A 27145-nucleotide genomic window follows, 5' to 3' on the forward strand; every position below is an offset into this window, starting at 1 on the left:
GTCTGAAATGTCTGCATCATGATGCAGCCTTCCCTGCAGTGAACCTTTGCAGGCCTCTGGAGCTCTGCCCTGTGGTTAGGGGAAGATGGCTGGGTTTTGTACTCTGCTTACCAGCATTTTGTACTAGCTATGTCCCAGCTAGCCAGGCATCTTTATTCCATCCTCGTGGTAAAGTCAATTAATTGTGAAAAGCAGAAGGGAAGTTTTGGAAGTGTTCTGTGGAAGTGGTGTAGTTAAGTGTCACAGAATGGTTTGAGTAGGAGGAGACTTCACAGATCTTGTTCCAACTTCTCTGCCAAGGGCAGGGACACCTTTCACAAGACCAGGTTGTTCAGAGCTCATTCAATCTGGCCTTGAACACTCTCAGGAAAAGGGCGTGCCTTTTTGGGCAACCATTTTCAGTGCCTCACCACCCTCAATAGAATCATACAATAGTTGGGGTTGAAAGGGACCTTAAAGATAATCCTGTTCCAAACCCTCTGCTGTGGGCAGGGGAACATTTGCCGTGGCAGTATTGAATCAGCGTGCACTATGGAGAGGAGGCAGGAATGTGAGGGTAGCTGACCTAGTGAAGGTAAGAGAACATCTGCATAGGACAAAGGAAATGCACACGATCCCTCGGTGCTCAGAAATTAATGTGACAGAAGATGGATATCTGTGAGGTACTGAAGAGTAATCCAATAAGGAAGCAATTCCTATGGAGCCAGACAGAATGGAGAATAGTTGTTAAAACTAAAAGGCTCATAAGAAACTCTGAAAAGAGAAAAGGAAATATTTGGCATGGCTAGAAAGGAAGGATGTGGTAATGGACTAGGCTATCACCTGTGTGCCCAAAATGAAGTAAGATTAATGCAGAACCAAAATTTCTGTTTAGAAACAGTATGGGGAAAAATAAGTTAGACTGTAAATAAGAGGAAGAAACACATATATCCAGAGGCTGTCAAAAACTCTAGTATAAATAGAGTGTGAAGTTGAATCTATATGAAGACAAATAGGTCACAGTAATACAAATGTGGTACCAGTCCTAAATCTGAATAGAGGCAACAAATACAACAGGCAGAAAGACATCAAAGAGGCAGTACAGCTATGCTGTTCTGATTGATGAAGGCTTTAGCTAGCCTGCCCCATTAACAACATGCTGTGTGGGAACTGCCTTTTTCAGAGATGATCTCTGCAGTCAATTGTGTTGGTAACTTGTGTTTATATAGCGTGCTTCTATTAAAGGAACCTGGAGGGCCCTTGGAAGGTAGCAAATTCTTTGGCAGATTGGGAAAGAGAGAGTTGTGTGGGGTTTAGACTGGTTTTAGAGTTACATTATCACAACTATGGGCTGAGTTTTATCTTGAGGTCCCAGTGAAGGTATCAGTGGAAGATGGAGGTAGAGAGTGTGTCTTCTGGCTCTTGCCCATTTATCCTGCACACCTGAACCTCTCTGAATGCAGGAAGCCCCACATTTATGATCATTTATATGCAGTACATTACTTGCCTTGACGTGTGGAACTTAGACACTTCTCCCATTGTTCTCAGGAAAGATTTTTGGGGAAATAACTTTCCCTGTGAGCACTGTCCTCATTAAATGCAGTAGTAGTTGAGATAGTGATTGCTCTCAGGTAAAGATGCTGGGGAACAATTTGGGAGACTCTTGCTCAGTTCCCAGCTGTGCCCCATGTCTCCTGTCTGCCCTTGGGTAAATGCATTCATTTCTCTGTGCTCTTGCTTCTTGTGTGCAAAGCACAAATCATAATGCATTGTTAGCCTGTCCTGTTCAGTTAGATTAAAAACCCTTTGGAGCAGGCAGCATGTTCTACCGCATGCTTACGTAACATTTTGCATAGTTCGATCTTGGCTAGCATCATCTAGGACATGTGGAGATACCTCATAAATAATACTAATAATATTTTAATATTGTTAATGCTTAGCACATTCACAGCATTTAACATCCCCCTAAAACAGCACTCAGCACTGTCAACATTACAGTGATTGAGCATGAGTCATGAGTTGGCTCCTTTCCCTGGCATGGTGCAATGTATCAACCAGCCAGAAAGCTGAGGCCTTTAGTGAACATGTACTGGGTGTTAGGAACACCTGGATCTTAATGCAGCCCTGGCAGTAACTTACTGTGTCATTGCTGGGTAATGTTGTTTGTTTGAGGTTTTTTTAAAGGGAACTCTGGTCTTTGGCCATCTCACTTGAGACAGTAGGAGCCAGAGGCTCACTGAGCTTTTCCATGTTAGAAATTAAAAGTATTACACACTCCTGAACACCTAAGAAGTCTCTAAGAAGCTCATGCATTGCAAAACCCAAACTAGGGGACACTTCTAAAAAAACCCTGCTCCTCTTGTGCTTGCTTTCTATTCAGTAACAAAGGGGAAGGATTTATGTACCTTAAGAGGTGGATGGGGAATTTAGTGAAAGTTCACACAATGTCTTGAAGGAAAGTACTAGACAACTGTATGATCTCATTTTCACTGACTACTCTTTGTTGCAGTATGTAAAAGGAGGGATGGAAAAGAGACCAGATGTACAAGGAAAGTGCTGACTCATCAGCTCAGCCACAGGGTGACCATAGAGCCCTGTGGCTTTAAATACTGAGAATCTTTCCTGCCCTTTGTCACACAGACTCATCAGGACCTTCATTTTCAGGAGTGCATCTGTAGGCCACTTGTGTCCTTGAGGAGGTTCCAGCAGCTGCTGTGAGCCTGTATGCTGGCTGAAGCTCCTAGCTTCCAGTTATCTGCTGAGACAGATTGGCTCAGTCATTTGCAGTCTTTTCTTCAGGCACGTGTCCTGCAGGACATCGGTGCCAAATCTTCCAGAATACTCTCTGGGAACCAGAGTAGAGTAGCCAACTACAAACCTTCAAAAGAATTCAAAAATGTATGAAGAAAAAGGTACACTCAAAATAGGGGGTAGTGACAATTTAAACTCTGAAAATTATGTTTTAATTACAGCCAATAACGAAACAAACAAGAGGGGCTCATATATCCACATATCCACATATCCACATATCCACATATCCAGCTCTCTGTTACTGCCTGCACCTTGCCTAGACTGTATGCAATTTCTTGTAAGTGACCTTACCTGAGCACTCCCTACACTTCTGAATTAATCTTTATTTACTTTGCTGCAAAGCTTTGTCGCCACGTCTTTTTTTTTTTTCTGTACTGAAGCACACGTCAGAAAAGCCTGCTAAGCTAAGCACCAAGCATAGGATTTAGTGATGCTCCAGCTAGTGAAAACATCACACTGGTGGCAGAAGAGAGAAAGGATAAAGTCACTCTGCCTTTCTTTCAGCTCTCTAATCTAGGACTTCTACTAGAGGCAGAGTACCTGTAGCAATGGGGAACAAAGACACAAACCCCATTATGCATGTAAAGGAAATCGCTTTATTGTAGAAAATACCTCCCTTAAATACCTTTAGTGTCCACCGGCCATAACCAGAACTTAACAGAAGAGTACCCCTTGGCTGCTCAACTGCACTACCTGTCCACATGTCTCAGCACCCAATCAGCTTCCCTCTCACATGTTGTCCACATGTCTCACCACCCAATCAGCTTCCCGCTCACATGCTGTCCACACGTCTCTCCCCACAACTGCCTCAGCCCCCAGCTGACCCCTTACTGCTCAGCATGCTGCTCTGCATCCCTCTAAGCTCAGCTTGAACTTTGACAGGGATAGGTGGGAAGCTGTAAAGAATGGAAAAAGTAGTCTTTAACATCTGGAAACGACTATGGACTAGAAGGACAGCAATGCTGAACAAAGAAATCAGTGCAAGGAAAAGGAACAGGAGCACAGTTATTGTTTGGTGGGCTTTAGCCATTTGGTGCTGGTGAAGTTTCTTCTATCCTATTTCTTCTCCAAAAGCCATTCCATTCTTCCTTTGTATTTACTTTAAAGTTCAGCACCCAGGACCCAAATTTCTCTGTCCTTCATGTGTTTGTGCCTCCAGTCTGGGGGCAATAACTCCCAGCTGAAGCCTGGGCAGTGACTGGCATAGCAGCACCTGCCTCAGTAGGTTCGTTAGAATACCCTCTTCATGCACCACAGATGGCTTCTCAAGGCCTATGGAACCTAAAACTCACAACAAGAGAACAAACCCTACACCCATTTATAAACAAACCTGGCAACATTAGGAGCAGTAAGGGTGCATAAAAGTAAGGCTTTCCTCTTCTAAATTTGTCTTCCCTGCCCTCCCAAATCTATAATCTCTTTTTCTTTCCTCTTCCTTCCTTGAAACTGAGTCACACAAACACTGCTGTTAGGGTGCTGTATTTATTTAGTGGTTATATGTAGTGGGCCCACCCAAGATGAAGACCCTGTTAAAACCTACCATGATATGAAGGTAAAAGAAAGAACTGCAGCACTATGAAACATGGCAGGACTATTGCATCAGTTTGACAGGTGCTGAGGAACACATAGACAACTTTGGATGAAGCTGCTGGGTGACAGGGCAATGAAACACAGAAGCAGAGGGAGGGTTGGGAGATCTTTCTTCCCTTCCTCTTCCAAAACACTATATTTCCACCAAGTAAGCTTGACCACAGCCAGATTAAATCTGATTAAAAGGTGATCAGGCTCTGGTTATAGAATGGTGACTCCACCAGTTGCTCTGATCATGTCACTTCCTGGCATCATGGATGATGGAGAACTGTATCAGAAATCCAGCTACACTGGTAAAATTCAGATTTTGTCATTCTGGAGCACACTACTAATTAAAATCACTTCTGGACTACAAATACCTTCCTGTTTTGGCCTGCCAAGTTTAGCTCTTCTGTGGAGCAGAGGTCCATCTCAGTCCAAAATCAAAGACTAACTCTTCCAAGGTCCCTACTTTGCCACAGGTGTCAATAGTGAATTGCTTCTGCTATGTGAATTATCAGTAAACAATAAGAACTTTAAAATTTGGACCTCAGTTTTAGGGTTCAGGGGCTTTTTTCAGCTGGTCCTTCCCTGGTGTCTGTTACTCCTTTGACTCCACTTGAAGCAGGAACCAACTGCTCAATCTGCCACTCTGACTAGGAGATTTTGGAGCAAAATTCTTTCACCTGTCATACAGCATAATAATTTTCCAAGATGCAGTCCTATAGCCTCATGCTGTGACCTTGTTGAATCACCTAATGTGAAGCCAGGTCAGATTTTGGACAGCAATCTTCAAGGCAGAGCCAGAATGCTGCAGGAGGCACCATTTGGGAGTCAGCAGGAGGTGTGATTCCTCAAGTCAGTCTTGAAGTGGTTCCACAGCATGATGGAGTATTGCATTCCAGGCAAGAAAGACAGGCAACCACAGTATCAGCCATCTGAGAATATTAAAAATCTCTTTCTTCAGGAACAGTCATTATCTCTAATACCCTGCTTAAGTTTAAACTTGGGTAATTACTTTCATCTGACCTATAAAAAGATTCTCAGGTGGGTTTTTTTCTAGGTACAGTATTTTTTCATGCTTTCTGCAGTAAACAGCTTTGTAGGAACACTGCACAGTGTTAAACAGATGCTCTGCTGCACCCTGAAAGATAGATGCAATTTGAAGGTGGATCATTATCAGTCGAGAAGCTCTGGGGCTCAGCTGCTACAGGCAGGAGGTCATCATTAATAGCAGGGCTATACAGCAGCATTGATGAAGCTGCATAGTATTTGTGAGACATTTGAATAATTAGCAGTGGGACCTGCACACCTCTCCTGGAGAAAACACCAGTCTGCTTTACAAGACCAATGTGTATCTGTGTAAATGGTGTGACAGCCAGAATTCTTGGTGCAACTCATGCTAGCTTTAGTACTAGTGAGTCCTGGTGGTGAAGGGTATCTTAAAGAAGCCTTTCTTTTCCCTGCAGCCTCCTGTTTGATTACAGGCTCTACACTAGGTCAGAGATCTCCTGTTGTCTCCTTATTTCTGGAGTATCTGAAGACTTGTCTCATTGTGTTAATACTTCTTTTTTCTTCAGTTTCCTTCTTAGCCTCCTAATCTTCACTGTATGTTTTTCCTGACAGAAATTTCTTTGTATTATTTTTTGTTTTAGTGGACTTGAGAGTTTAATAGATGTATTTAGAAGATCTGACTAAATCATTATGGAAAGAGCTTTAATAAAGGAGAGATTTGCTTCATTTTGTTCCTGTAATGAAAAAAAGCAAACCAAAACTTTTCAAAAACCATCTTCAGTCCTTGTCAGACTCTGAAGGGGAATATGATGTGGTGCTTGAGAAACAACTGACTTAAATTCAAATTTAACTTAGAACCTCATAAAAACTGAGCTATGCTTTTCTGGTGTTAATTTGATTTTAACATGGGAACAACTGAGTCTGTCATGTAATGAATCTATTCTTGATAGAAGGTCCCTTCCAAAGGGTGGAAACATAGAAGCATTGCCAAGCATTTAAAGCTTCTCTACCGCATCCCTTTTCTGCAGTTTCTTGTCCTGCCTCCCAGTAATACCAACAGAAGTTAAGTCTTGCCCAATGCCTCACAAATCAATGTAATAGTTTCACTGTATTTGACTGTACCACAGTTCTTTCCTTGCCATCACTATTATTGAAGGCTTGAAGACCTTATCAATGCTTAAGTCAGGTACCTGAAGTTCAGGTGCTCTTCTTTAATGAGAAAAGTGTGTAAATGGTAGCATGATGAAAGCAAACATACAAGATTGCATGACATGAGAACACCCAGAGCATGTCAACCTTGAGTGCTTGCAAAAAAGCTTTATAAATTTCCCTTGTGGCTTGGCCACCGTGAAATCCCAACACTGCAATGCTGGGTGTTGGCATTTGATTTCCAACAGGAACTCAAAACCAGGATATTCTATGTTAGGTCAAAAAAACCCCCAACTTTTTTTTCTGTAATGTTGAAATTTTTTTTTTGCAGTAAAAAAGACATAGAAGAAATGCTTCAGTCTTTACATAGTAGGATTTTCAAAGTTTCTTGTTTTCAAAAATGTTTTGATTGTTTTGATCTATTTGAACACAAACATGTTTTGAGGGGTATTTTCCTTCACATGAACACAATGTTACATTCAACTTCTTTTAGGGAGTTAGCTCAGCAGATTGAGGCTGAAGAGAAACAACCCTGTTGAAAAAAAAACCCACAAAAGCTGAGTCGTGATAAGAAAAAGTGGGAAGGGAAAAAGAGTGAAACTTGCCAGTCAAAACATTTTCAAAAGACAATAGCAATGAGGTAGAGAAAATGATAATTTCTTTCCTTGGGGGCTGTTGCTTTCTCTGACCTTTACAACAAATCCTTCCATTATAAATGGAAACTGTCCTGCTTCAAATACAGCATCCTACTGGCTTCTTGCAGGACAGTCATAAAGCAGGGGAGGAAAGTAGGGATGGAACACAGCTCTGTCCTTAGCTTGTTTCAAAATGAGGGAAAGAAAATGTAATTGCTGCAGACTGGAATGACAGGGTGAAGCTGTTTAGCTGGTGGGAAGGATAGTGGGATGAGTCGTAGGTGGGGAGGAGCCCAAAGGGGAAGCAGAGAGGAGTGCTCATGCAGATGTGATGCAGAAGGTCCTCCAGTGAGCCTGCCTGGCAGCAGCTCAGAGACGGGAGGCCACAAGGATTTGTATGAGGGATGGCTGGTGTTTTGGATACATTGCATGGGGCTCCATGACTTGAGTCACTGAACTGTTCTTCTCTTAATTTTGGGGCAGGAACAGGCTCTGCCATGACCAGCCATACCACAGGGCTGGCGGGCTTTTCCCCCTTGCTGTAAATACTTTGCATTTCTCTGCACATTAAACAGGTCTGAGATATTCAGGATTTTAATTGGCACATGGCATATCCTAGGAGTAATTTGGAAATAGCATCAGGAAACACTGCAAGACTGGCATGCTTATAAAGCTTATCTATTTTCTGTCCTGTTAGGAGTGCCAGCCCCTGGGGAGATACTTGTGCCTCTGCAGCTGATGATGGAAGAAGAGGAGAGGGAACCCAAAAGCACTGTTTTATTTTACTCTGTTGTGTTTTTGTCAGTGATAAAAAACACAGATTAAGGTCAATCCCAAGAACCTTGAGTGGTAGTCAGCTTTTTAGGTGCAAGGTATTTACAGCTCCAGCACAGCAGACATTTCTTCTGCTATTTGTCATTCAGAAATTGAGCCCAAAAGCTTTGCCTGCCTCCCATCACCTGTTTCTAACATCATCTTCCATTATGCACAGTTGTGCTATCAAGCATTACCACAAAACATGTCCCAGAAACATCTGTGTATCTCCTTAACTGTCCTTTAGCTTGTGGTTTTCAGTGCATACTTGATGGTTTGGGGTGAATGACGGGTCTCTCCTAGTGTGTGCTGGTGATGCGTGTCCCTGCTGAATGTATCCTCATCCCAGAGCTTCCCTGTCCATAGGAAGACAGGGTGGAGGGTCAGTAGATTCACAGTGGCTGTCTCTGGTCAGCAGCTGGCCAGGCCCTGCTCAGGATGCAGAAGGACAGGATTGGCATCCAGCAGCAAAGAAAAATCTTGCTGCCACAGGCAGGCACCAGCTATAGAAACAGTTTTTTAGGTAAAATATAGTTAATCTAGATATGGATCTTGATGTCTCCAGACAGTGGTGCAATGAACAAAACTTTTTTAAAGAGGAGAGACTTACGTGGTTACTCCATGATCTTTGTGGATCCTCCCAACAGAGAATGTTTTGTGATTAACTCAGGAGATACTTCTCTTTTGCTGTATTTCTTTTTTCAAATGAGGATCATCGTCCTTTTATCTGAAAGGGTTTGAGTCAACTGTGAACTGTCACAGGGGGGAAAAACCCCTCCCTTTAAGGGCAAGTTATTACATAGTGAATTGCTGTGAATTTTCTGGTACCTTCCTCTGAAGCACCTTATGGTGCCCAAGGAGAGGCTAACCATGGGCAGAAATTGTGTGGGTCTCCTTTTGCAGGAGACCATTTGCAGGCCCCAAAAGTCACTGGGAAAGATGTTGGGAATAAGGCTGTGGGAAGGGAGAGAACCAATGAGGAAGGGCTGGAGTGGGGTGGGGAGAACATGTGCATGGGTTTGCTTGTAATTAGAAGATTTAAACTTTGAAAGAAGTTAATTAATAATGAAACTTCTGACTGAGTGATGCAGATTATGAAGACTGGCTTTGTCAGCAGCTGCAATTAATTACAGGTTCAGACACAGGGAAAAGTAGGGGGGTGAGGGATGTGGGAGAGGGGAGGCATCACCAAAAGGAAGATGATAAACCTGGCTGCAGGCTGTTGCTGTGGTGACAGGAGGCAGAAGCTGGTTGACAACGGTGACACACTGAAGGCAGATAGTCCTAATTAACTTCAACTGACCCAAGCAGGCAGCAACCCCTCCTGATTCAGGGTAGGAGATGCTCTGGTTTTCTCCTTGCATTTTCTTCCTTTCTACTGCAGGTTTGATGTGCTTTTTCAGTTTTTCCAGCTGCTCTGAAGGGAAAACCATGAGGCAGTGGCTTTTTCTAATGTCACTGTGGTAGCTGGGGAGTGACCAGTGGTTCTGTGATATTCTTGGGAAGCCTGGACAAGGCTGGCAAAGTTTGAGAGCCAATATCTAAAAAGCAGGTGAGAAGAAATCATCTGCAACTGGCCATAGCATTTTGAGCAGGAAGATGAGATTGCACATTTGGCCGTTTCAAGGTTTTTGGAGAGCTTGCCATGGCTTGTCAGGTCTTGTGCTTCAGGGTCTCACCAGATGCTGACAGCACCCTGCCATGGTCTGCATGGGCTTGGGGGGGCACTGCAAGGGCAGTGAGAGAAACATGTAAGTGTGCTGCCCTGGCATTGCTGCTGCCAAAGCACATGCATAGAAGTGTAGATCTGTGTTAGATAAAAACTCCTGACCTTCCTGAGTTTGGCTGTGTTAGAGTAGTACTCTCCGCCTCCAGCTCTCTTGTATCATGCTTTCTGGAGGGAAAAAGCACCAAACCAAAACAAAAAAAAACCCCAAAACACAACAAAACCCACCAAAAAAACAACCTGGCTTAAAAAAAAAATCTGCTTTTCTTTTGTCATACATTAACTTAATCCAGGAATGTTTGAGGCCCTGGTTTTGTCTACATATCTTCTGACCCCCTTATGCCCAGGGAGAAGGACTTTTGCAAGCATTGGCTGAGCCTGCTCTGAAACTGTTTCAGCACCTTGAACAATGTCATTCACCACTGATCTCTCTGTCAGGACTTCACTAGTGCTGCCTTTCCAGTAACTGTCAAAGTACCTCTTGCAAATGGAAAAGCTGAGAGAGCTGGGGCTGCTCAGCCTGGAGGAGAGATGGTTTAGGGAGCTCTTATCCATGTGTATCAATACCTGATGGGAGGAGTAAAGGACACAGACTGCTCAGTGATGCCCAGTGACAGGGCAAGAGGTAATGGTCACAGCCTGAAAAGTGGGATATGTCCTACTTAAACTTAAAAAAACACTTCTCTTCTGTATAAATAGTCAAATGCTGGAGCAGGTTGCCCAGAGAGGTTCTGGTGTCTCTGTATGTTAAGATATTCAAACCCCAAGTGGGTGCAACCCTGAGCAATCTGCTGTAGTTGATGCTAGTTTGAGCAGGGAAGGTGGACAAGATGACCTCCAGAGGCCCTACACAACATCAACCATTCTGTGGTTCTGTAATGCAATGGTGACAAACAGATTTTGAAGAGTCCAGAAAAGAACTCCAGTCTTAACTGAAAACCCTGTGTGAGCTAATGCAAAACTCTCAAATTGCTTTCCTGGGCTTCAAATTTGATGATTAAAGAAATGTGCAAGAGAGAGGAAGGTGGAACTTTGAAGTTGTGTTGCATAGACCCTGAGTGAATATACTTTGTTTGTGCCCTTTTGGTGCATTCCTCTCAGAAAAGGGCTGTGGTTTTGAAGCCTAAATTGAGGGTGGGTTTCACATGCATTTCTTTGTAGAGCACATGGGATTAACTTTGTGAGGGATAGTGATAACACATTCTTGAAATCACCTTAGAGCATAATTGGAACAGTGGAACTAGTCTCTACTGGTGCTCTTGTCTCATTTTGCAGCTAAAGGTAGCTCGCCACAAACCAGGTAGGGGAGAAGAGAGAAATAATCATCTTGCAGATCAGATTGTTCAGTTTAGTCATAAATCACTGTCAGAGAATGAGCATGGAAGAGTTGCTTAGAACAAACCACAGAAGCTGAGTGTCTTTCAGAAGTGATCAGAGATATAGGCGACTCTTTTAGATTCAGTACTGAAAGGACTGAAAATGGATGCACTCAGTGGGTTGTGTTTAAAGTAGATAATTTTGTGCCTCTTCTGTTTAAATAGGATGATATTGTCTGACAGTGGAAACTAGGCAGATATGTTGTTGTGAGGTGTGTAAAATGCCCACAAATATTTCTGCCAGAGGCTGGAGTTCTATTCACTCTACATCACTGCTTTGCAATGGGCACGCTGAAAAGTACTGCACAAATGCACCCACTTTTAGAGTTAAAATACTGTAAATGAGTTCTTGGATAAGCGTGTATCAGGCTTTAAAACTCCTTCAGGTGGAGAGGGATGGTGAGAGGGGGTAGCTAGAGTGTGTAGAGTACAAAGGTCACACAAATAAACCATTTTAATCCACTTCTCTAATACATAAATAAAGTGGCACTTGATGAAATTATAAGACAACAAATTAATAATAAATAGGAGGGAACAGTTTTTAATGTAAAGTACAATTAGGCAATGTAGCTCAGGGCTGCAAACTATTATTGAAGCAGATATTTTGGCAAGATTATCAACAAACAATTCAAATGAATAAACAAAGCATCTGCAGGGGTACCAGTGTAGCTGAGAAAACAGTTATAAGGACTATCAATCCTCATGCTTTAGGGCATAAACAGATCACCAGCTGGGGTCAGAAACACAATTTCTCCTCTTAGTTACTGAGTAAATTGGGCACATTGTGGAGTTTTTACAGCATGGGTCACTGTAGGAAGCATAGTAACAGATGGACCATTGGCACTTCTTTACCCCCAAGTTTCTCTGAGAGGGGACAAGGGAGAGTTCTAGTGTCATCTTGTACCCCATTCTCAAAGGGCAAAAATCATGTAGAGATCAATCTGCCCATTTTGATTTAGATCCCTCAATCTTGGAGATGTCTGATACATTTAGGTACAGGCCACCTTGGAAAGTGTCTTTCATGTCAGTGAGGGAAGGGACTCAGCAAAACAGCAGGAGAGGAGCAAAGATGTGTTTGACCTTGGCAATGATTTGACTTGTGTAAATAGTTTAGGCCTTTTGTGCTACCTCTACTTTCCCTTTTACAAATGAGTTTTGGCTTAATCAGGGAATGGAGTAGTGATGAACTGAGTGCAGAGAATGTGGGAATGTAATAAATCAGCCTACCAATACTTCTTTCCCTTAATCCTACTTTGTTACTTCAAGCCTAGACTGAGTTTATCTCAGCCATGATACTTTTGCCGAAGTTTTTCTTGACTCTTTTCCACCTGGTTCGAGTGTGTCAGCATGATGGTGATTTTGCTAAACTGTGTTACCCTGGGAATGTACCAGCCATGTGAGGATATGGACTGCCTTTCTGACAGGTGTAAAATCTTGCAGGTAAGCAGATTTCCTTCTTGTTGTGATGGTGCTTCAGTCCAAGTCACAAATTTTCATACGTGCTTTCCTTCAGAGTGTGAGCTATACCTTCCTGGAGAGGCTGGCAAGACTATCCCTGGCAGCAAGCTATCCTGTTGTAAAATGGCAAGAGTTTGCTTTGAGGAGGGGAATGGGACAAGAGAGAGAATGAATGAACTTTATTTGGGACTATGCAATACTGAACACTTGCTAATATTCCTGAACCTGCATGTGAGCAGGGGTTTACTAACAGACACCTACAAGACACATAGGCCAGGATTAAGCCAGAGAGAAATAACAAAGGCTACACAATCCAGGCAGGAGGGAATAACAGCCTCCAATGGATTTGGAAGTCTGGTTATGTGCAAGACTAACCGATTCCACAGATACTGTGGCATTCAGGATGCCCAAAGGGAGAGGATAAAAAGAATGCTCAGAAGAGCCACAAGTACATCCAGACTGTAAACACACCAGCTGTGCTTGATGCTTCCTCAAAGAGAAGGTGACAGCAAAGGGTGTCATCCCCAGTGTCATTGTGGCTAAGGCCTTTAGGTATCTGAAGCTTCTCTCTGTGACGAGTGTATGCTGTCCAAGCTGTGTAGAAAGCTGCACTATGTCCTCAGCTGAGCCATTTGCAGCAATGTGATGAGGAAGGAGTCCCTCCTGGGAGATCTTGGAAAAACAGTGTTTTCCTGACTGGTGCTGAACCAACACCACTTTTCAAGTCTATGTAAAGAGTTTCTGAGTCTGCATCAGTTGCTTCACCTGTGGATGAAAAAACTGTAAAAGCCCTTACTGAACTTGAGCAGCAAGAAACTCTGATGCCAGGGCTACGTGAAAGAAACTTTTCTAGCCCTGCCTCTATCTCATTTTCAGGAGTACTGAAATGAGTATTTTTCTCACATTCTGTGTTTTAAAGTCCAAAGCAGAGAATGCTTGTCAAATATGCTCTTGGGTTTCTGTTTGGCAGGTGTTTGATGATTTTATCTTCATCTTCTTTGCCATGGAAATGGTCTTGAAGATGGTGGCCCTGGGGATCTTTGGCAAGAAGTGTTACCTTGGAGATACCTGGAACCGCCTGGATTTCTTCATTGTCATGGCTGGGTAGGTTGATAATTTCTCGGTTTGTTTATTCTGGGTTTACTAGAGTCTTGTATGGAACAGAAATGATGTAACTGAGGAGAAAGTTGCAACTCTGGTGCTACTCCAGTGCAGCTGCCAAGCTGGAATCAGGCATGCTGGAGTTAGCAGCCACTGGAAGAAAGAGCAGACAAGGTAGCTTAATTCCTCAGCTGATGTGCAGCTATCTAGCTATCCATCTGTCTAGCACAACTTGAGTAGGGGATGTTCATTTGTACCGGCTGAAGAGCTTGCCCAGAAACATTTCTGGGTTTTTTGTGTTTTTGAAATGTCTGGGCAGAAGAGATGTATGATGCATTGAGAGGTTACCTAGAACAGAGGCTAGACAGGACAGTGTTCAAGGAATAAAGTAGGTATTTTTTAAAAAGGCCTTCAAAGGATACACCTCAGTCAGTTCAAGAGCCTGGTGGAGGCTACACCCAAGATAGATGAGAGCTCATGAGTTTTCACATTTTTATAAGTTTTGGGCCATTTACATTTTGGGGTTAATTGGCCAATTACAGCTTCAGGTTATGAAGTCCCATCCTCCCACACTATTCGTCTCAATTCACCCATGTTTGTACTTTTTGGGCCCGAAGCTGCAACGGTGTCCTTGGTTCTTGGGCTGGAAAAGGATTTAGGATCCTAACTAAACTGTGAGTAGAACCTGATAACACTTTATATGAAGTTCAGAGTTATATACAAATGCATTACAGAATCTGGAAAATATGAAAGCTAAAACTTAAGGCATCATGTAACCTTTACCAGAACCAAACTAAAGCTAGCATTCTGTTTCCAGCAGCAGTGTTTCAAGGGTAGGAATGTAGGGGGTTTTATTCAGGGCTTTTTGTTTTTGTATTACACCAGCATTACCCACAGTACTATTGGGACAAGTTGACATTTGAGGGTTTTTGACAATGAAGTTGCTATGGTGAAGCTTTGATTTTTTCTCCTCTGCATGTATCAAGTGGAAAGTCTACCAGAATTTGCCTGTTAAATCACAGCAAAATGTCCATTTTTGATACCAGTGAGATGTGCTTTTTTCCCTGGAATTTTAATTTTCAATTAGAATGCTTTGTGGCATAATTTAAAAAATCAGAAATAAATATGTTATACTGGTCTTCTCACAGAAAAGAAGTGAACAAGAGAAGCCCTCAATTTTATTCTTCTTTAGCCAAGAATTACCAGCTCCACTGTTGACTGGAAGTGCATGTATTACTGACTGAGCTAGCAGTGAGTTTGAGCTCATTTCGCAGAGTTTTCCCCCATGGTGTGGAGCAGCACTGTCTTTATATTTGCTTTTGACAGACTTCTTCTACCTCAAGACTTGAAAGTCAATTCCTCTGAAGGAGCAGATAATTGTTTGCTTCTGGGAGAAGCAGAGATTTTCAAACTCAGTGCAGCTGTAAAAACTTGAAAGGCTGATTCTCGGCCAGGTTGTGCACGAAAGGAGGACAGGCAGATGAAAGCTGTAGGCTTTTCTAAATTAACACAATATATGTGAGATGGGAAGACCTTTCTTGTAGCTGAGACTGCTGTGATTAACATCTGATTTAAAATGGCCTGACATGAGGAATGCCAGTTAAAGCCCCTGAGACATGGTGTTGAGAAAAGCCAGATCACTGTATGTTCTAGCCTGAGCTACTGGTGGCAAGATTGCTGGAGACTGGATGCAGGGAAAGAAGACCCTAGCACAGCAGCCTTTGAGGAAGGAAAAGCTGGGTAGGTTTCAAAAGGGGACCTTGGAGCTGAACCCATGGTGCTCCTCTGTGCGGGTGACATGCTGCAGTATGCTGGGAGACTCTGCTTCAGGTGGGCACAGGAAAAAGAGCATATGAATTGGGAACTTGCTGTCTTCCTCTGCCTAGGGTCCCTGCAAGCATGGTATGTGAGTGGTGCTGTCTGAAGGGATGGTGAAATCAGTGGGGCAACAATAAATGAGAGAGGGTGAGCTCAAATACTTCATGCAGAAAATAAGCGAAATCCACACTACCTAGACAAGAACGGAGCAAACTCCCTTACATATTTCCTTCTGTCACCATTGCTGGAAGGAATTTGAAGAGAGACAGAGTCTTTTGTGCAACTGATAGCAGTACCAGGAAAAAAAAGCTCATATCTGAACTACTTTTAATGCCAAGGAGACTTTCAATCAACTCCTTCAATATGAAGTAATCTGTGTGGAGGATTTTTTATTTCAGGTCCAAAATGGAAAGAAATTTGTTTCATGATTTCTATTCCATTGTCCTCATGAGGTGCCAGAATGAAATGATAGTAATCTCACTAGAATATCTGTTCTCAAAGGACTCCTGCTAGAGAAAGATTTTTCCATTTAGTTATATAGAACTAATGACTATATAAAGTATTTGGAATTATAAAACTTGTGGTTATTAATTCATTATTCTTTGAAATTCATTAGAATTGTCTGCACTGTTTAAATCCAATCCAAGGCTTTAACTTGTCCTTACATACTGCAAGCTTTTGCTTAACCTTAAATGTAAGCACTAACCTTTATCCTTGTTGATTCCACACCTGGATCATGGCTTCAGCTTACTGAAGCAATGTTGTCCAGATGCTGCCTTAACATTCTGACTTAGGGAGGACACCTAGCATTAGGTTTTGCACATTTTCTCCATGCCAGGGAGTTAGAGAAAAGTGGTTAGCCTCTGATCAGGATCTAAGAGCCTTCTCCTTTTCATCATTCTTGTCTTCTTTATCTTTCTTTGTTTCCTGGATTCTTGTTTTCTGTTCGGGAGATCATAAACCTGGCTGGTAAGGAAACATCCCTGATATTGAGGAGCAATGCCAAGCCTAGAGTTCATGCAGTTTCTCTCAGTTTCAAGAACATGGACTGTACTTCCTAGCCCTTTCTCCTCCCTTCTCACTTTCCAAATAAACACCAGCAAGGCAGCAGAGGTTGCAAATCATGGAAAAGCAAGGTGCAGGCAAGGCCCATTTTGTGGGCATTCCTGGGCAGCTGAGATGTCTCCATCTGGTCTGCTGCATGACAGCATGTTTCGTCAAAGAGGATAGACTATTTGCTGCTAAGGCCCCAGACAGTGTTCTGATTACATAAACAGTGTATTCAGGCAATCATTTGTAGTTATTTCCTCACTTCCTTGGAAAGGCAGAAGCTGTAGTTTTAGTTAGCTAAATTCCCTCGTGTGCCCTTGCCCTCCTTGCCCCTGCAACCCAGCAGTTCAAGGAGGAAGACTCCATTGTCACTAAAAATACCCAGTTTCCATGGTGATAGGAGCTGACATCACCAGAATTTTCTCCCCTCTTGAACATTCCCTCCCCTAACCACCTTCAGTGTGGTTTTTTTCTGAATAGGTTAGTAAAAAAACCCAAAACAACATTTATAAGTTAAGGCTCTCCCTCATTGTTCCCCTCAGAACTCAAAAAATCATACAAAGCTATTTGTTTTGAATAGTGCCAATGCTCTTGTATGCATAAACAACCAGGGCTGCAGATTCAGCTTGTTGATGCTCGTGTTCCCAACTACTTGCTGGTGACAGGAGGTTGCAAGTTCCCAGACATTTCAAGCAGACTGTGCTCATCACCACCAGCTGTCCTGGTGGGAGTCCCTCTTCCCTTCCATTTGTGATTGTCATTTGTTTCCCACAGGAATGGGTGTGTTTGGAGAGCTTGAACTGAGTCACCTTCAGAGGGCAGCTTCCTCAAGCTGAGAACCTGTGATGGTTTGAAAGTTAAGATAATGAGAAAGCTAATCAGATTGGAAATGTCAACAAGAGTATATGTGTGAATTTAGGGGAAGAGTGACTTGTTTCTGGGCTCATACTCATCAGCTTTTTAACCCAGACAGTTCTCTAGCAATACAAGAGTGCACAATTGACCCTGCTCACTCTATTCTGTGAAACAGTTGCATTCACATGTGGTTGGAGAAGATGCCACTGTCCGTCCAGGAAAGGAGATATCATCCCTTTATATATCTGACCTGAGGGTCTCCCTGACCTTGGGGGCATGAATTCCATGTAGGGAGTGGTTTTTCTGCCTCTCGTGATCCAAGTGCTGTAATTAACCATCTGCGGTGGGAATTCTATCTTTTTTGCCCTCTTCTGCGGCATCCCTGGCACATGTTAGGTAAGCTAAGGGGCAGAGGACTTCACTATGTGGCAGGGGGTGTATGTGTGCGGGGATGTATGATTTCAATTTTTTGTGTGTCCTAAAAAATATGCCCAAAATCTTTAACTACTTGTTTGAATTCCACTGACTGAGGAGAGGGTCTGTCTTTCACAGAATGCTGTCTTTACCTCTCTCCAGTATCACAGTGGAGTTTGCCATGTAGATCTCAAACTGGTCAAATTCCATCCTGTCCTTGCCTTTGGTGTCAGGAATGGATTTTGGCATTTTGGGATATTCTTGCAGTGTTACTAAACAGCTTTTAAAAGTGGTGCATTTCAGAACAAGACTGGCAGCATTCTGTCAGTGCTTCAGTCTGCCTCAGTGCTGTTGGTTGTAATATTGTCTTACTATTCCTGCTTGAAATTTCCTTTTTCCTATAGCCAAGTATTGCAGTAGCTGTGCATTCAATTGCAACACCTAGCTATCAATTCGTTCAGCTGCTTTCTTAATTGCTTCCAAGCTTGATTGGTTGGGGTTTTTTTTTCCTGTCTCTTATTCTGAAGAAAGAAAATCTCTTCCTGTTAGTAGGAACAGTAAACTTTGTTCACAGATGTATGTTGGTTCCATTTTTTCACACTGGAATACTGGAATACATATTATTTGTATTTCCAAAGCAGTTCATGCTGTTCTATCCCTTACTTGTCATCTTAATTTCTTTTCTGTTCTCCCAAAAATATGCCTCAACTGCAAAATTCATCAGTGACTTTTTTTAGTTTTCTGTCAGGTTGTGATAAATAAATAAAGAAGAGAGTGGCAAGAATTGTGTATTACAGAAGTACATCTGCTCACAAATGAATCCCCATTTAGTGTTGCTTGTGAGGTTTATTACTTAGTATTTCTCCAGTTAATGTATGTCATGATGATTACATATCATTCCAGCCACATCAACCTATTTACTTGTGTGAACCAGACTTGCAATCTCATAAGAGACTATAGTACATTAGTTTGAGGGTGTCTATTTTTCCTTAAACTTGCATTGGGTATGGTGAATTTTGTTATCCACTTTTAATCCATAATCTATCCAAGATGCATATTGACAATTTTATTACTGTACTGTCACCAGCATCAGTCCTGTCATTGAGATCACTGTGTACTGGCAGTCCACCAGAATTCCTTTGACCCCTGGATGCTTTCCCAGTTTTCTCAGTCTAATCAAAAAATATCAAAAAAAGATCTGGTCCAGATCTTTTCTGACTGTCTCTTTTAAAACTCTAGCATACAGATTGTCCAGGATTGCTTATCTTAGAAAATCCCTATTTAGACACAACCTGAAATACTTGATCACAGCTGGGTCTGGAATTAGGTCATTATGATCAATGGTGCACATACATCATCTGACCTTCCCCAGAGGACATTTTTTAAATTGATGTTTTCTGCCTTTTTTACACTGTTAGTGATAATTCTGATTTCTTGTTCCAAAACTTATACCATTTTATGTGTTCTTTCAGTTCTCTTACAAATTTTCTACAAGTCCATCTCCTAATTTATATTCATGGGTATCACCTTCCCCTCTCCTGCTATTACATTGCTGCTTTTGCTTTCACTCATGTGGTACTATCTTTTTAGCCTTTCACCTTTCTTGTCTCTGCTGAAGCCTCTTGGATACCTGATAATATTCCTAAACACCACTTGATTGTACTCCACAGCTCATGAATTGAAATCTGACTAGTTTGACACTTGGAGTTATTTGAAACACATGTAGATGTGACTGATGCTTAAGGACCTAGTTTAGTGGTGGGCTTGGCTAGGTTGAGTTGCATTCAATGATCTTAAAGGCATTTTCCAGTCTAAATGATTTTATGATTCTATGGCTGTATCTGTATGGTTTCAAATTCAGTAATGTGGCCCCTCAAATCCACCAGACATATCTGGTACTGTTGATGACCTTACATCAGTTGGACATAACACATGTAGTCAAGTTCTATATTTTTTTTAAGAACTTGATAGGCATTCTCTCTGTCTTCCTTTCTTGAATACAATTTTCTGTAATTTGTAAGGCTGGGAACTTCCAAGGAGATTTAGGTACCCCCAATGTATTGCTCAAATTTAATTCTTAGAGGTGGATTGGGAGAGTGCTTTTATCAAGAGAGCTGGTCAGCCTGTATTCAGGTGTGATCTGGACATACCTAATCACATTTATAGGATCATAGATAATCAGGGTTGGAAAGGGCCTTGTGGGGTTTCCACTCCAATCTTGTTTTTCAAAGGCGGGTCAACAGAAAACTCAAGTTAGAGTTTTCCAGTCAAATCTTGACCCACTACAGATGGAGATGGCACCATCTCTCACCATTCCAGCCCCACCGCTGATGTATCTCTGTTACTGGTCTGAACCTCCCTTTTCTCCCTGGTTTTGTGTTTGTTGTGTTGTGTTCTCCTGCCATGTGGCAGTATGAAGATTCTGGCCTAATCTCACTGACTGCCTTGTAGGTACCAAGGAACTGCTGTTAGTTCCCACCAAAATCAACTCCACTCCAAGCTAAACAAGCCCATATTCTTCAGCCTCTCCTCACAGGACAAATGTTCCAACTCCGAGCACCTTAGTGACCCTCCACTGAATTTCCTTCAATTTATCAACACCTTCTTTTATTGGAGGGCCAAAAGTGAATGTGGTGTTTTAGACATGGTCTACCAAGTGTAAAGTAAGGGGCATAATCCCTCCCTCATCTGCCTGCTGCAATCCAACTGGTGCAGCTTGGTATGTCATTGTCCGTCCCTGCGTGGACATGTCCCCCAGGACTGGCAGGTTCTTTTCAGCAGCACCACTGTCCATCAGTCCAGCCCAAATGCAGGACCTTGTATTCATCTGTTGAATTTCATGAGGCTCCTGTCAGCCCATTTCTCTAGCAAGGAGGAATTCTCTATATGGCAAAAAAAAAATTTAAAAAAAAATAATCTGTAAGTATTTAGTCACTGATTCTGTACTAGAAAATGCCATTTTTGACAGAATGTCTTACTCCCCCTCATTCTGTCCACTAGAACCTCCCTACTAAGTTAAAATCCTTGATTTTAATGTTCCTTTCATGCAGATTTTTCCCACCAGGGCTTCCTAATGTCATTTAGGCATTATGCTCATAAAATGAACAATTCTTATTATCTTTAATCCTCAGACCCCTTGCACAGGTGTAGAGGTGACACTATTTTTCTTCTCTTTACATCTTTTAGTGCCTTGATTAGTTTTGTTCTTGACATGGAGGTTCTGTAAGAATTAATTCCTTTCCTAGTTTTATCACTTTCCCCTTTGGTCTTTTATTTAATCTTCTGACTGGTCTTTCAGTTTTCTAAAACCTAATTTTTCTTCTAATGAAATGCTGGTTAATATTTCTGCACAAGATTAGCCCAGTTCTCTGCCAGTCTCATGCTCTATGTGGCGGGCCAAGCCACTACTTCATTACCAGATTACTCCATCACCTTTCTGCCTGTTGGCCAGAATGTGCCACTAAGGAGTTCAGCTGAATATTTCTAGTCCAACTTTGTCACTGTAGGACACAAAATGAACCACACAGACTCCATGACTTCTCAGAAGGCTAGAAAGAACATTTATTCAAAATGTGATTTCTTTATATACTATTTACAGAGACCAATATGATTGGATGGGCAAAGTTAATACCTCTTCAACCACATTGGTCAATCCAGAGGGCCATCAAGAAGTCCCTCTGTGGCCGAGTTTCTCAGGTATCGTGGGCATGATATGCTCACAGATACCATTTGAGCTATTCCAGACTAGGCCAGACTAGGCCTCAGGCCTGGGCCTAGTAGGCCGCGGAACGTTCCGAGTACGTAGTGGCAGATAACCTTATCTCCTACTAGGTACGTGTTAAGGTATGGCCACTCGCAGCATGGAGGTAATGGCACTAGATCTCCGTAGCCACCTTAATCCTAGATTGCTTACATACTTCTGTATGCTCACTGCCTATCACAATGCACCTGCTACTGTAAACTATCTGCTCTGTACTTAACCGGCCATCTCGCGGAATAAAGCGGAGTTCGTGCTGGAAACCATACTGGTTTGGTCTCACGTTACTCTAGTCCCCAGTCTTTCCAGGGTTCAACAACAGTGGCGCCCGAAACTTAGAGACAGAGCCCTGGATTTTAATGAAATATAGAGCTTCGATGCTGTGTATTAATTAGCTTCAATGCTGTGGATTATTTAGCTTCAATGCTGTTAATTAATTAGCTTAAATGCTGGAAGCCCTCGCTTGATTTTGGACGTGTGTGTGTCGCTTGCGATCTACTGTCCGGAATTCCGAGGCAGGCTGGGGAGCGTCGGCTGATTGGATTGAATAGAAAGCGACAGTGCCACCTGCTGTCAGTGGAAAGAAGGTAAGAGCAGCGGCGCGGATGGATTCACTCACGGAACGCGACTATATCGCTGCCACGCAGCTATTAGCGTCCATTGTCTCGAAACGGGGCGAAAAGATCAGAGATTCTGATATAAGTCAGCTGGCCCAATGGGCTAAAAAGAAGGGAAAGTTACAGCAGCCCTCGCTTTTGTTTAGCGAGACAGAATGGAAGGAGATCGGAGATTTACTGTGGGACTCGGTAGTTTCACAGGGAAAAGACGCAAAACTCTGTTCGGAGTTAGGCGTCACGTGGAAGAAAATTATAAATACGCTACAAACCTTTGCCGCGGAGCGCAGAGCAGCCCAAGCCGCGATTTCCGCATTGGAGAGAACGGCCCCTTGCTCTCCTGACCCGGAGACCGTTCCTTCCCAAGCGGAAGAGCGGAAAAAAGTATCCAGAGTTGCGAGATTTTTCGGAATTAATTCCACGCATCCGGTGAAAGGGAATGCGGCCCCCCTCTGTTCCTCCCTCCGTGATGTGGTAGACGTAGCCAGCCATGCGGTTGAGAGACCGAGCGAGAGGCCGGAAGTGTCCTTGCCGCGGTTCGGCGAGAAAGGCGTGGGGGAGGAGACGAGCCAGCCGCCAGACCCGAGGGGCGTGGCGAAAGAGGAGGCAGGCGGGACCGGCAGCGGCGCAGGGCGGGCACAAGTGACGCAGCAAGGAGGCGGACTCAGAGGCGGTGCCACCGGCGGAGCGGAGCCAAACCCCTCCCCACCGGAACAGGAGCTGACGTCAGCTGCCCACATGACAAAAACAAAAACAGAGAACATGGCGGCGCCCATGACCGGATCGGACAACGCGAGTTCGATTCAACCTGAGATCCCTGCGCCCCCACAGCCTGCATCAGTGGGACCCGCCACCCACCCACAGGCGTCTCACTGTCCTCTGCCAGAATCTGACTCGGAGGAGGAAGTTTTGGAATCGGAAAACAGCTGTGCGACGCAAACGCCGGAAAAGCCGCAGAGGTCAACGGAGCTGCAGCAAATTATAGCAGAGCTTGCTAAGCTCTCTAACCGGCAAAGTCAGCTGGAACAAAGGACATTTGAATTATCCAAAACTTTCCCGCAGAAACCATGTACCATACAACCTCTGTCATCACTACAGAGCCAGCAGGCGTTGCCATCCAATGCCCAGCAGATGGCGCTGCCTGCCAACCAAACTGATCCGCTGCTGAACCGCTGGGCTGAAGTTAAAAAACATGCCATCCTCGATAAGGACTTTGACGCAGCCAATGTTATAGCGTGCCCTGTGGTGATTGAGCAGAACGTTGCCAGATGGCAACCGCATGAATGGAAAGTACTGCAATCTGCAAAGCAGACAGTTAGTCAGTATGGAATTCGTGCGGAAGCTTCCAAAAGTATTATACAATACATCTTCACTGCTGATCTCTTGTGCCCTGCTGACAGTTCTAACATTGCAGCACTTCTGCTCACGCCATCTCAGTTTCTCATTTTTGAAAGAGAGTGGAGACGCCTGGCAACCGAGGAAGCCAACAGGCATCAAATAGTGGGAGATCCATTTTATGGGATTCAGCCGGACATGCTGACGGGCCAAGGAGCCTATGCCACGACGAATGTACAGCTGACTTTTCCCATCGAAATCCATCAGCTCTCCCAGTCACTAGCCTACAGAGCTTTGCTGTTGGTGCCAGACAAAAAGAAGCCTCCATCCTATGCCAACGTCAAACAGGGAGCCACCGAATCATTTGCTCAATTTATAGATCGTCTTTCTACGGCATTGAGGGATGCCCCAGATTTGCCTGACGAGGTGCGAGACCACCTGTTTCGTTCTCTGGCATTTGAGAACGCCAACGCACGCATGAAAACCATCCTGGCCTCCCTCCCTCAAGGCTGTGGCGTGGACGAAATGTTGGTGAGAGCAGCAAGAGCAGAACAGTCCAACCAAACAGCAGCTTTCACAGCGGCAATGCAAAATGCAATGCAGCAACAGGGACATGTTATCGCAGCTGCATTGACGGGAAAGCCCTTCAACCGTTTTACTAACAAAAAATCAGTGGCAAAGTCCCAGTGCATCCGCTGCGGTGAAATGGGTCATTTCAGGCGGACCTGCCAAAAGCCTGTTTGGTGTCAACACTGCAATGTGGACACTCATGCCACAGAGGTCTGCAGGAAACAGGGAAACTTCACGGCCAGCGCGCCGAGGCAGCGCGCCAAGACACAAATCAATGCCTCAACCCACCAGACCCCAAAAAAGACTCATTGAGACAGACCAGACCTGCTGCGTGGAGAAGTGTTGGTGTGGACATAACAGCAGCAGAAGAAGTCACCTTGCAAGATAAGGAAGTTACTCTAATCCCGACTGATGTCTCTGAACCCATCTATAATACAGTTTCCTCAACTGGAGGTTTGATATTAGGAGGAGCCTCCACGAGCAAACAGGGTATTATGGTGGTGCCAGGAGTCATCAATGCTAATTACACTGGACAGTTAAAAGTAATGGTTTATGCCCTGCAGCCTCCTGTGACAATCCCGAAGGGGAGCAAGATTGCTCAGATCATCCCCTTTGAGAACATCCTGTCACGTCGTCAGTCCCAAAAGCAGCCTGCGGAAGCCGAAGGCGGAGCTGAGAGCTTTGGCTCTATGGGACACAGTGTTTTCCTTACAGTGGATTTACACGAGCGGCCACGGATTGCAGTGAAACTGCAACGAGGCGATGAAATTATCGGCATCGAACCACTTCCAGACACCGGCGCAGACATATCTTTAATTAACAAATTACATTGGCCTTCTCATTGGCCTTTGACATCCCCCTATACCCGCGTTGTGGGTGTAGGAGGCCTGACTGTTCCCTCAATAAGTGCAGATCCTATTCGGATCATCTTTGAAGATGGACAAGTGGTTGTGGCTCATCTATATGTTGTGCCAATGCATCAAGAGATTCTAGGACTCCTAGGTAGAGATGTGCTTTCCCAAATAGGGATGGTTTTGACCACTGACCGGCATTTTCCCTAGTGGCCACTGCAGAGCAGCCACCCATTTTAAAAATCACCTGGTTGACGGATGCCCCTGTGTGGGTTGAGCAGTGGCCAATGACAGAGAAGAGGCTGCGAATTACCAAGCAATTGGTGCAGGAACAATTAGAAGCAGGTCACATTCGACCCTCAGTGAGTCCATGGAACACACCGATTTTTGTCATCCCTAAAAAATCAGGGAAATGGAGACTGCTACATGACCTTCGTAAGGTTAATGAGCAGATGCAAGCGATGGGTGCTTTGCAACCAGGCTTGCCAGCACCGACCATGATTCCGCAAGGGTGGGACATTGTGATCATCGATTTGAAGGATTGTTTTTTCACGATCCCACTCCACCCTCAAGATACTCAGCGCTTTGCCTTCACTGTGCCATCTATTAACAGAGCAGCGCCAGCACAACGGTATGAATGGGTAACTCTTCCTCAGGGAAGTCGTACCTCGCCTACCATGTGCCAGATATTCGTCAATTGGGCTTTGCAGCCGATTCGTCAGCGTTTTTCCAATGCAATGATTTATCACTACGTCGATGACATCCTTGTTGCTACTAAGGAGCCTCTGCCCACAGAGGACTTGGACTGGTTGATCACACAATTAAAACATCGTGGTCTGACTGTGGCCCCGGAAAAGATACAGCGATCAGCCCCGTGGAAGTACTTAGGATGGCTGATCACGAGTGCACAAGTCCGGCCACAGAAAATTACTTTACATACAAACATTTCAACGTTATATGATGCTCAGAGACTTTTTGGAGACCTGCAATGGGTTCGTCCCATTGTAGGAATCACCAATGAGGACTTGCAACCGTTTCTATCATGGCTACACGGTAATGATGCCAGTAGCCTTCGACAATGTACCCCTGAACAGCAGCAAGCCTTAGTTAAGGTATCAGAGAAGCTGCAACGGGGTTGGAGCATTCGCCGCATAGAACACCTGCCACTGTCACTGTTCCTCTCCAACGCAGATGCCTGTCCGTTTGCCATCATCTTTCAATGGCAAAAGAAAAAGGGGGAACACCAGTCTGGGTTAAAATCGACGGCTGGGGTGATTGAATGGGTGTTCTTGCCGGTGCAGCCGAAGAGTCGTGTTATGACAAGAACAGAAGCCCTTGCCATGCTCATCAGAAAAGGGAGAGATAGGATCTTAGAGATCGATGGGGAAGAGCCGGCAGATATCAGTGTTCCGATCAGAAATGAAGATCTGGACTGGAAACTGAGACATTCTGTGGAGCTGCAAGAAGCATTGTTGGGTTTTACAGGTGTGGTTCACAACCGACAGCCAAAGGGTCCCATGTGGACTCTGATTGCACGCCATCAGTGGCTGGAGAAGCCTTTGTGTTCCATGACACCTGTGGACGGCAGAACAGTTTATACGGATGCCGGCCGAAAGACACAAAGAGCTGTGTGTGTGTGGAAACAGCAAGGAGAATGGAAGCAGCATTTAATCCACAGTGAAGCCGGAGACAGCTTGCAGACCATGGAGCTGGGAGCAGTGTGTTGGGCTTTGCAAACCTGGAACAAGGAACCTCTTAATGTGGTGTCAGATTCTTTGTATGTGGTTGGAGTGGTACAAAGAATCGAAGATGCACTCATTAAGACCACTCAGAATCAGCGCCTCGGAGAACTATTTCTGCGACTGAGGAGTATACTCAAACAGCGTCAGCATGCCTTTTGCGTGATGCACATTCGTAGTCATCAGTGCAACAATGGTTTGGGAGAAGGCAATGCACGGGCAGATGCTGCAGTCAGTTGCGTTGCCCATGTCCCTCCTGAAAGCAAATTTGTCAGAGCTCGCAACAGCCACGAGAATTTCCATCAGAATGCTAGAGCTTTGCGTCGTCAATTTCAAATATCTATGAACGATGCACAGGGGATTGTGCGTGCCTGCCCTCAATGCAGTCATCACGGGCCAGGTCTTGGCCTAGGCACGAATCCTCGAGGAATGAAAGCCCTGGAACTGTGGCAAATGGATGTAACACACATCCCAGAGTTTGGAAGGTTGAAATATGTTCATGTCACTATTG

At 44.0% G+C, this 27145-nt stretch overlaps 1 protein-coding gene across 8 annotated transcripts in view; it reads left to right on the forward strand.

Annotated features, from left to right (window-relative positions):
- The first annotated feature begins 485 nt into the window (after positions 1-485).
- The window catches only part of CACNA1I (calcium voltage-gated channel subunit alpha1 I), a 109456-nt gene continuing 82796 nt past the window's right edge, over positions 486-27145 (forward strand). For 7 of the 8 annotated variants that reach the window (XR_010080200.1, XR_010080201.1, XM_063395951.1 and 4 more), the window contains exons 1-2: positions 486-574; positions 13501-13634. Coding sequence is in view for 5 of the 8 variants with exons in the window: in XM_063395951.1 (XP_063252021.1) it covers positions 13534-13634 (101 nt within the window). In the remaining 3 variants the exon portion in view is untranslated. Of the gene's footprint in view, positions 575-13500; positions 13635-27145 lie in introns of those variants that run through there. The other variant, XM_063395956.1, reaches the window with a different exon arrangement.

The sequence above is a fragment of the Prinia subflava genome, chromosome 4, assembly GCF_021018805.1.
Source record: "Prinia subflava isolate CZ2003 ecotype Zambia chromosome 4, Cam_Psub_1.2, whole genome shotgun sequence".
NCBI classification, from domain to species: domain Eukaryota; kingdom Metazoa; phylum Chordata; class Aves; order Passeriformes; family Cisticolidae; genus Prinia; species Prinia subflava.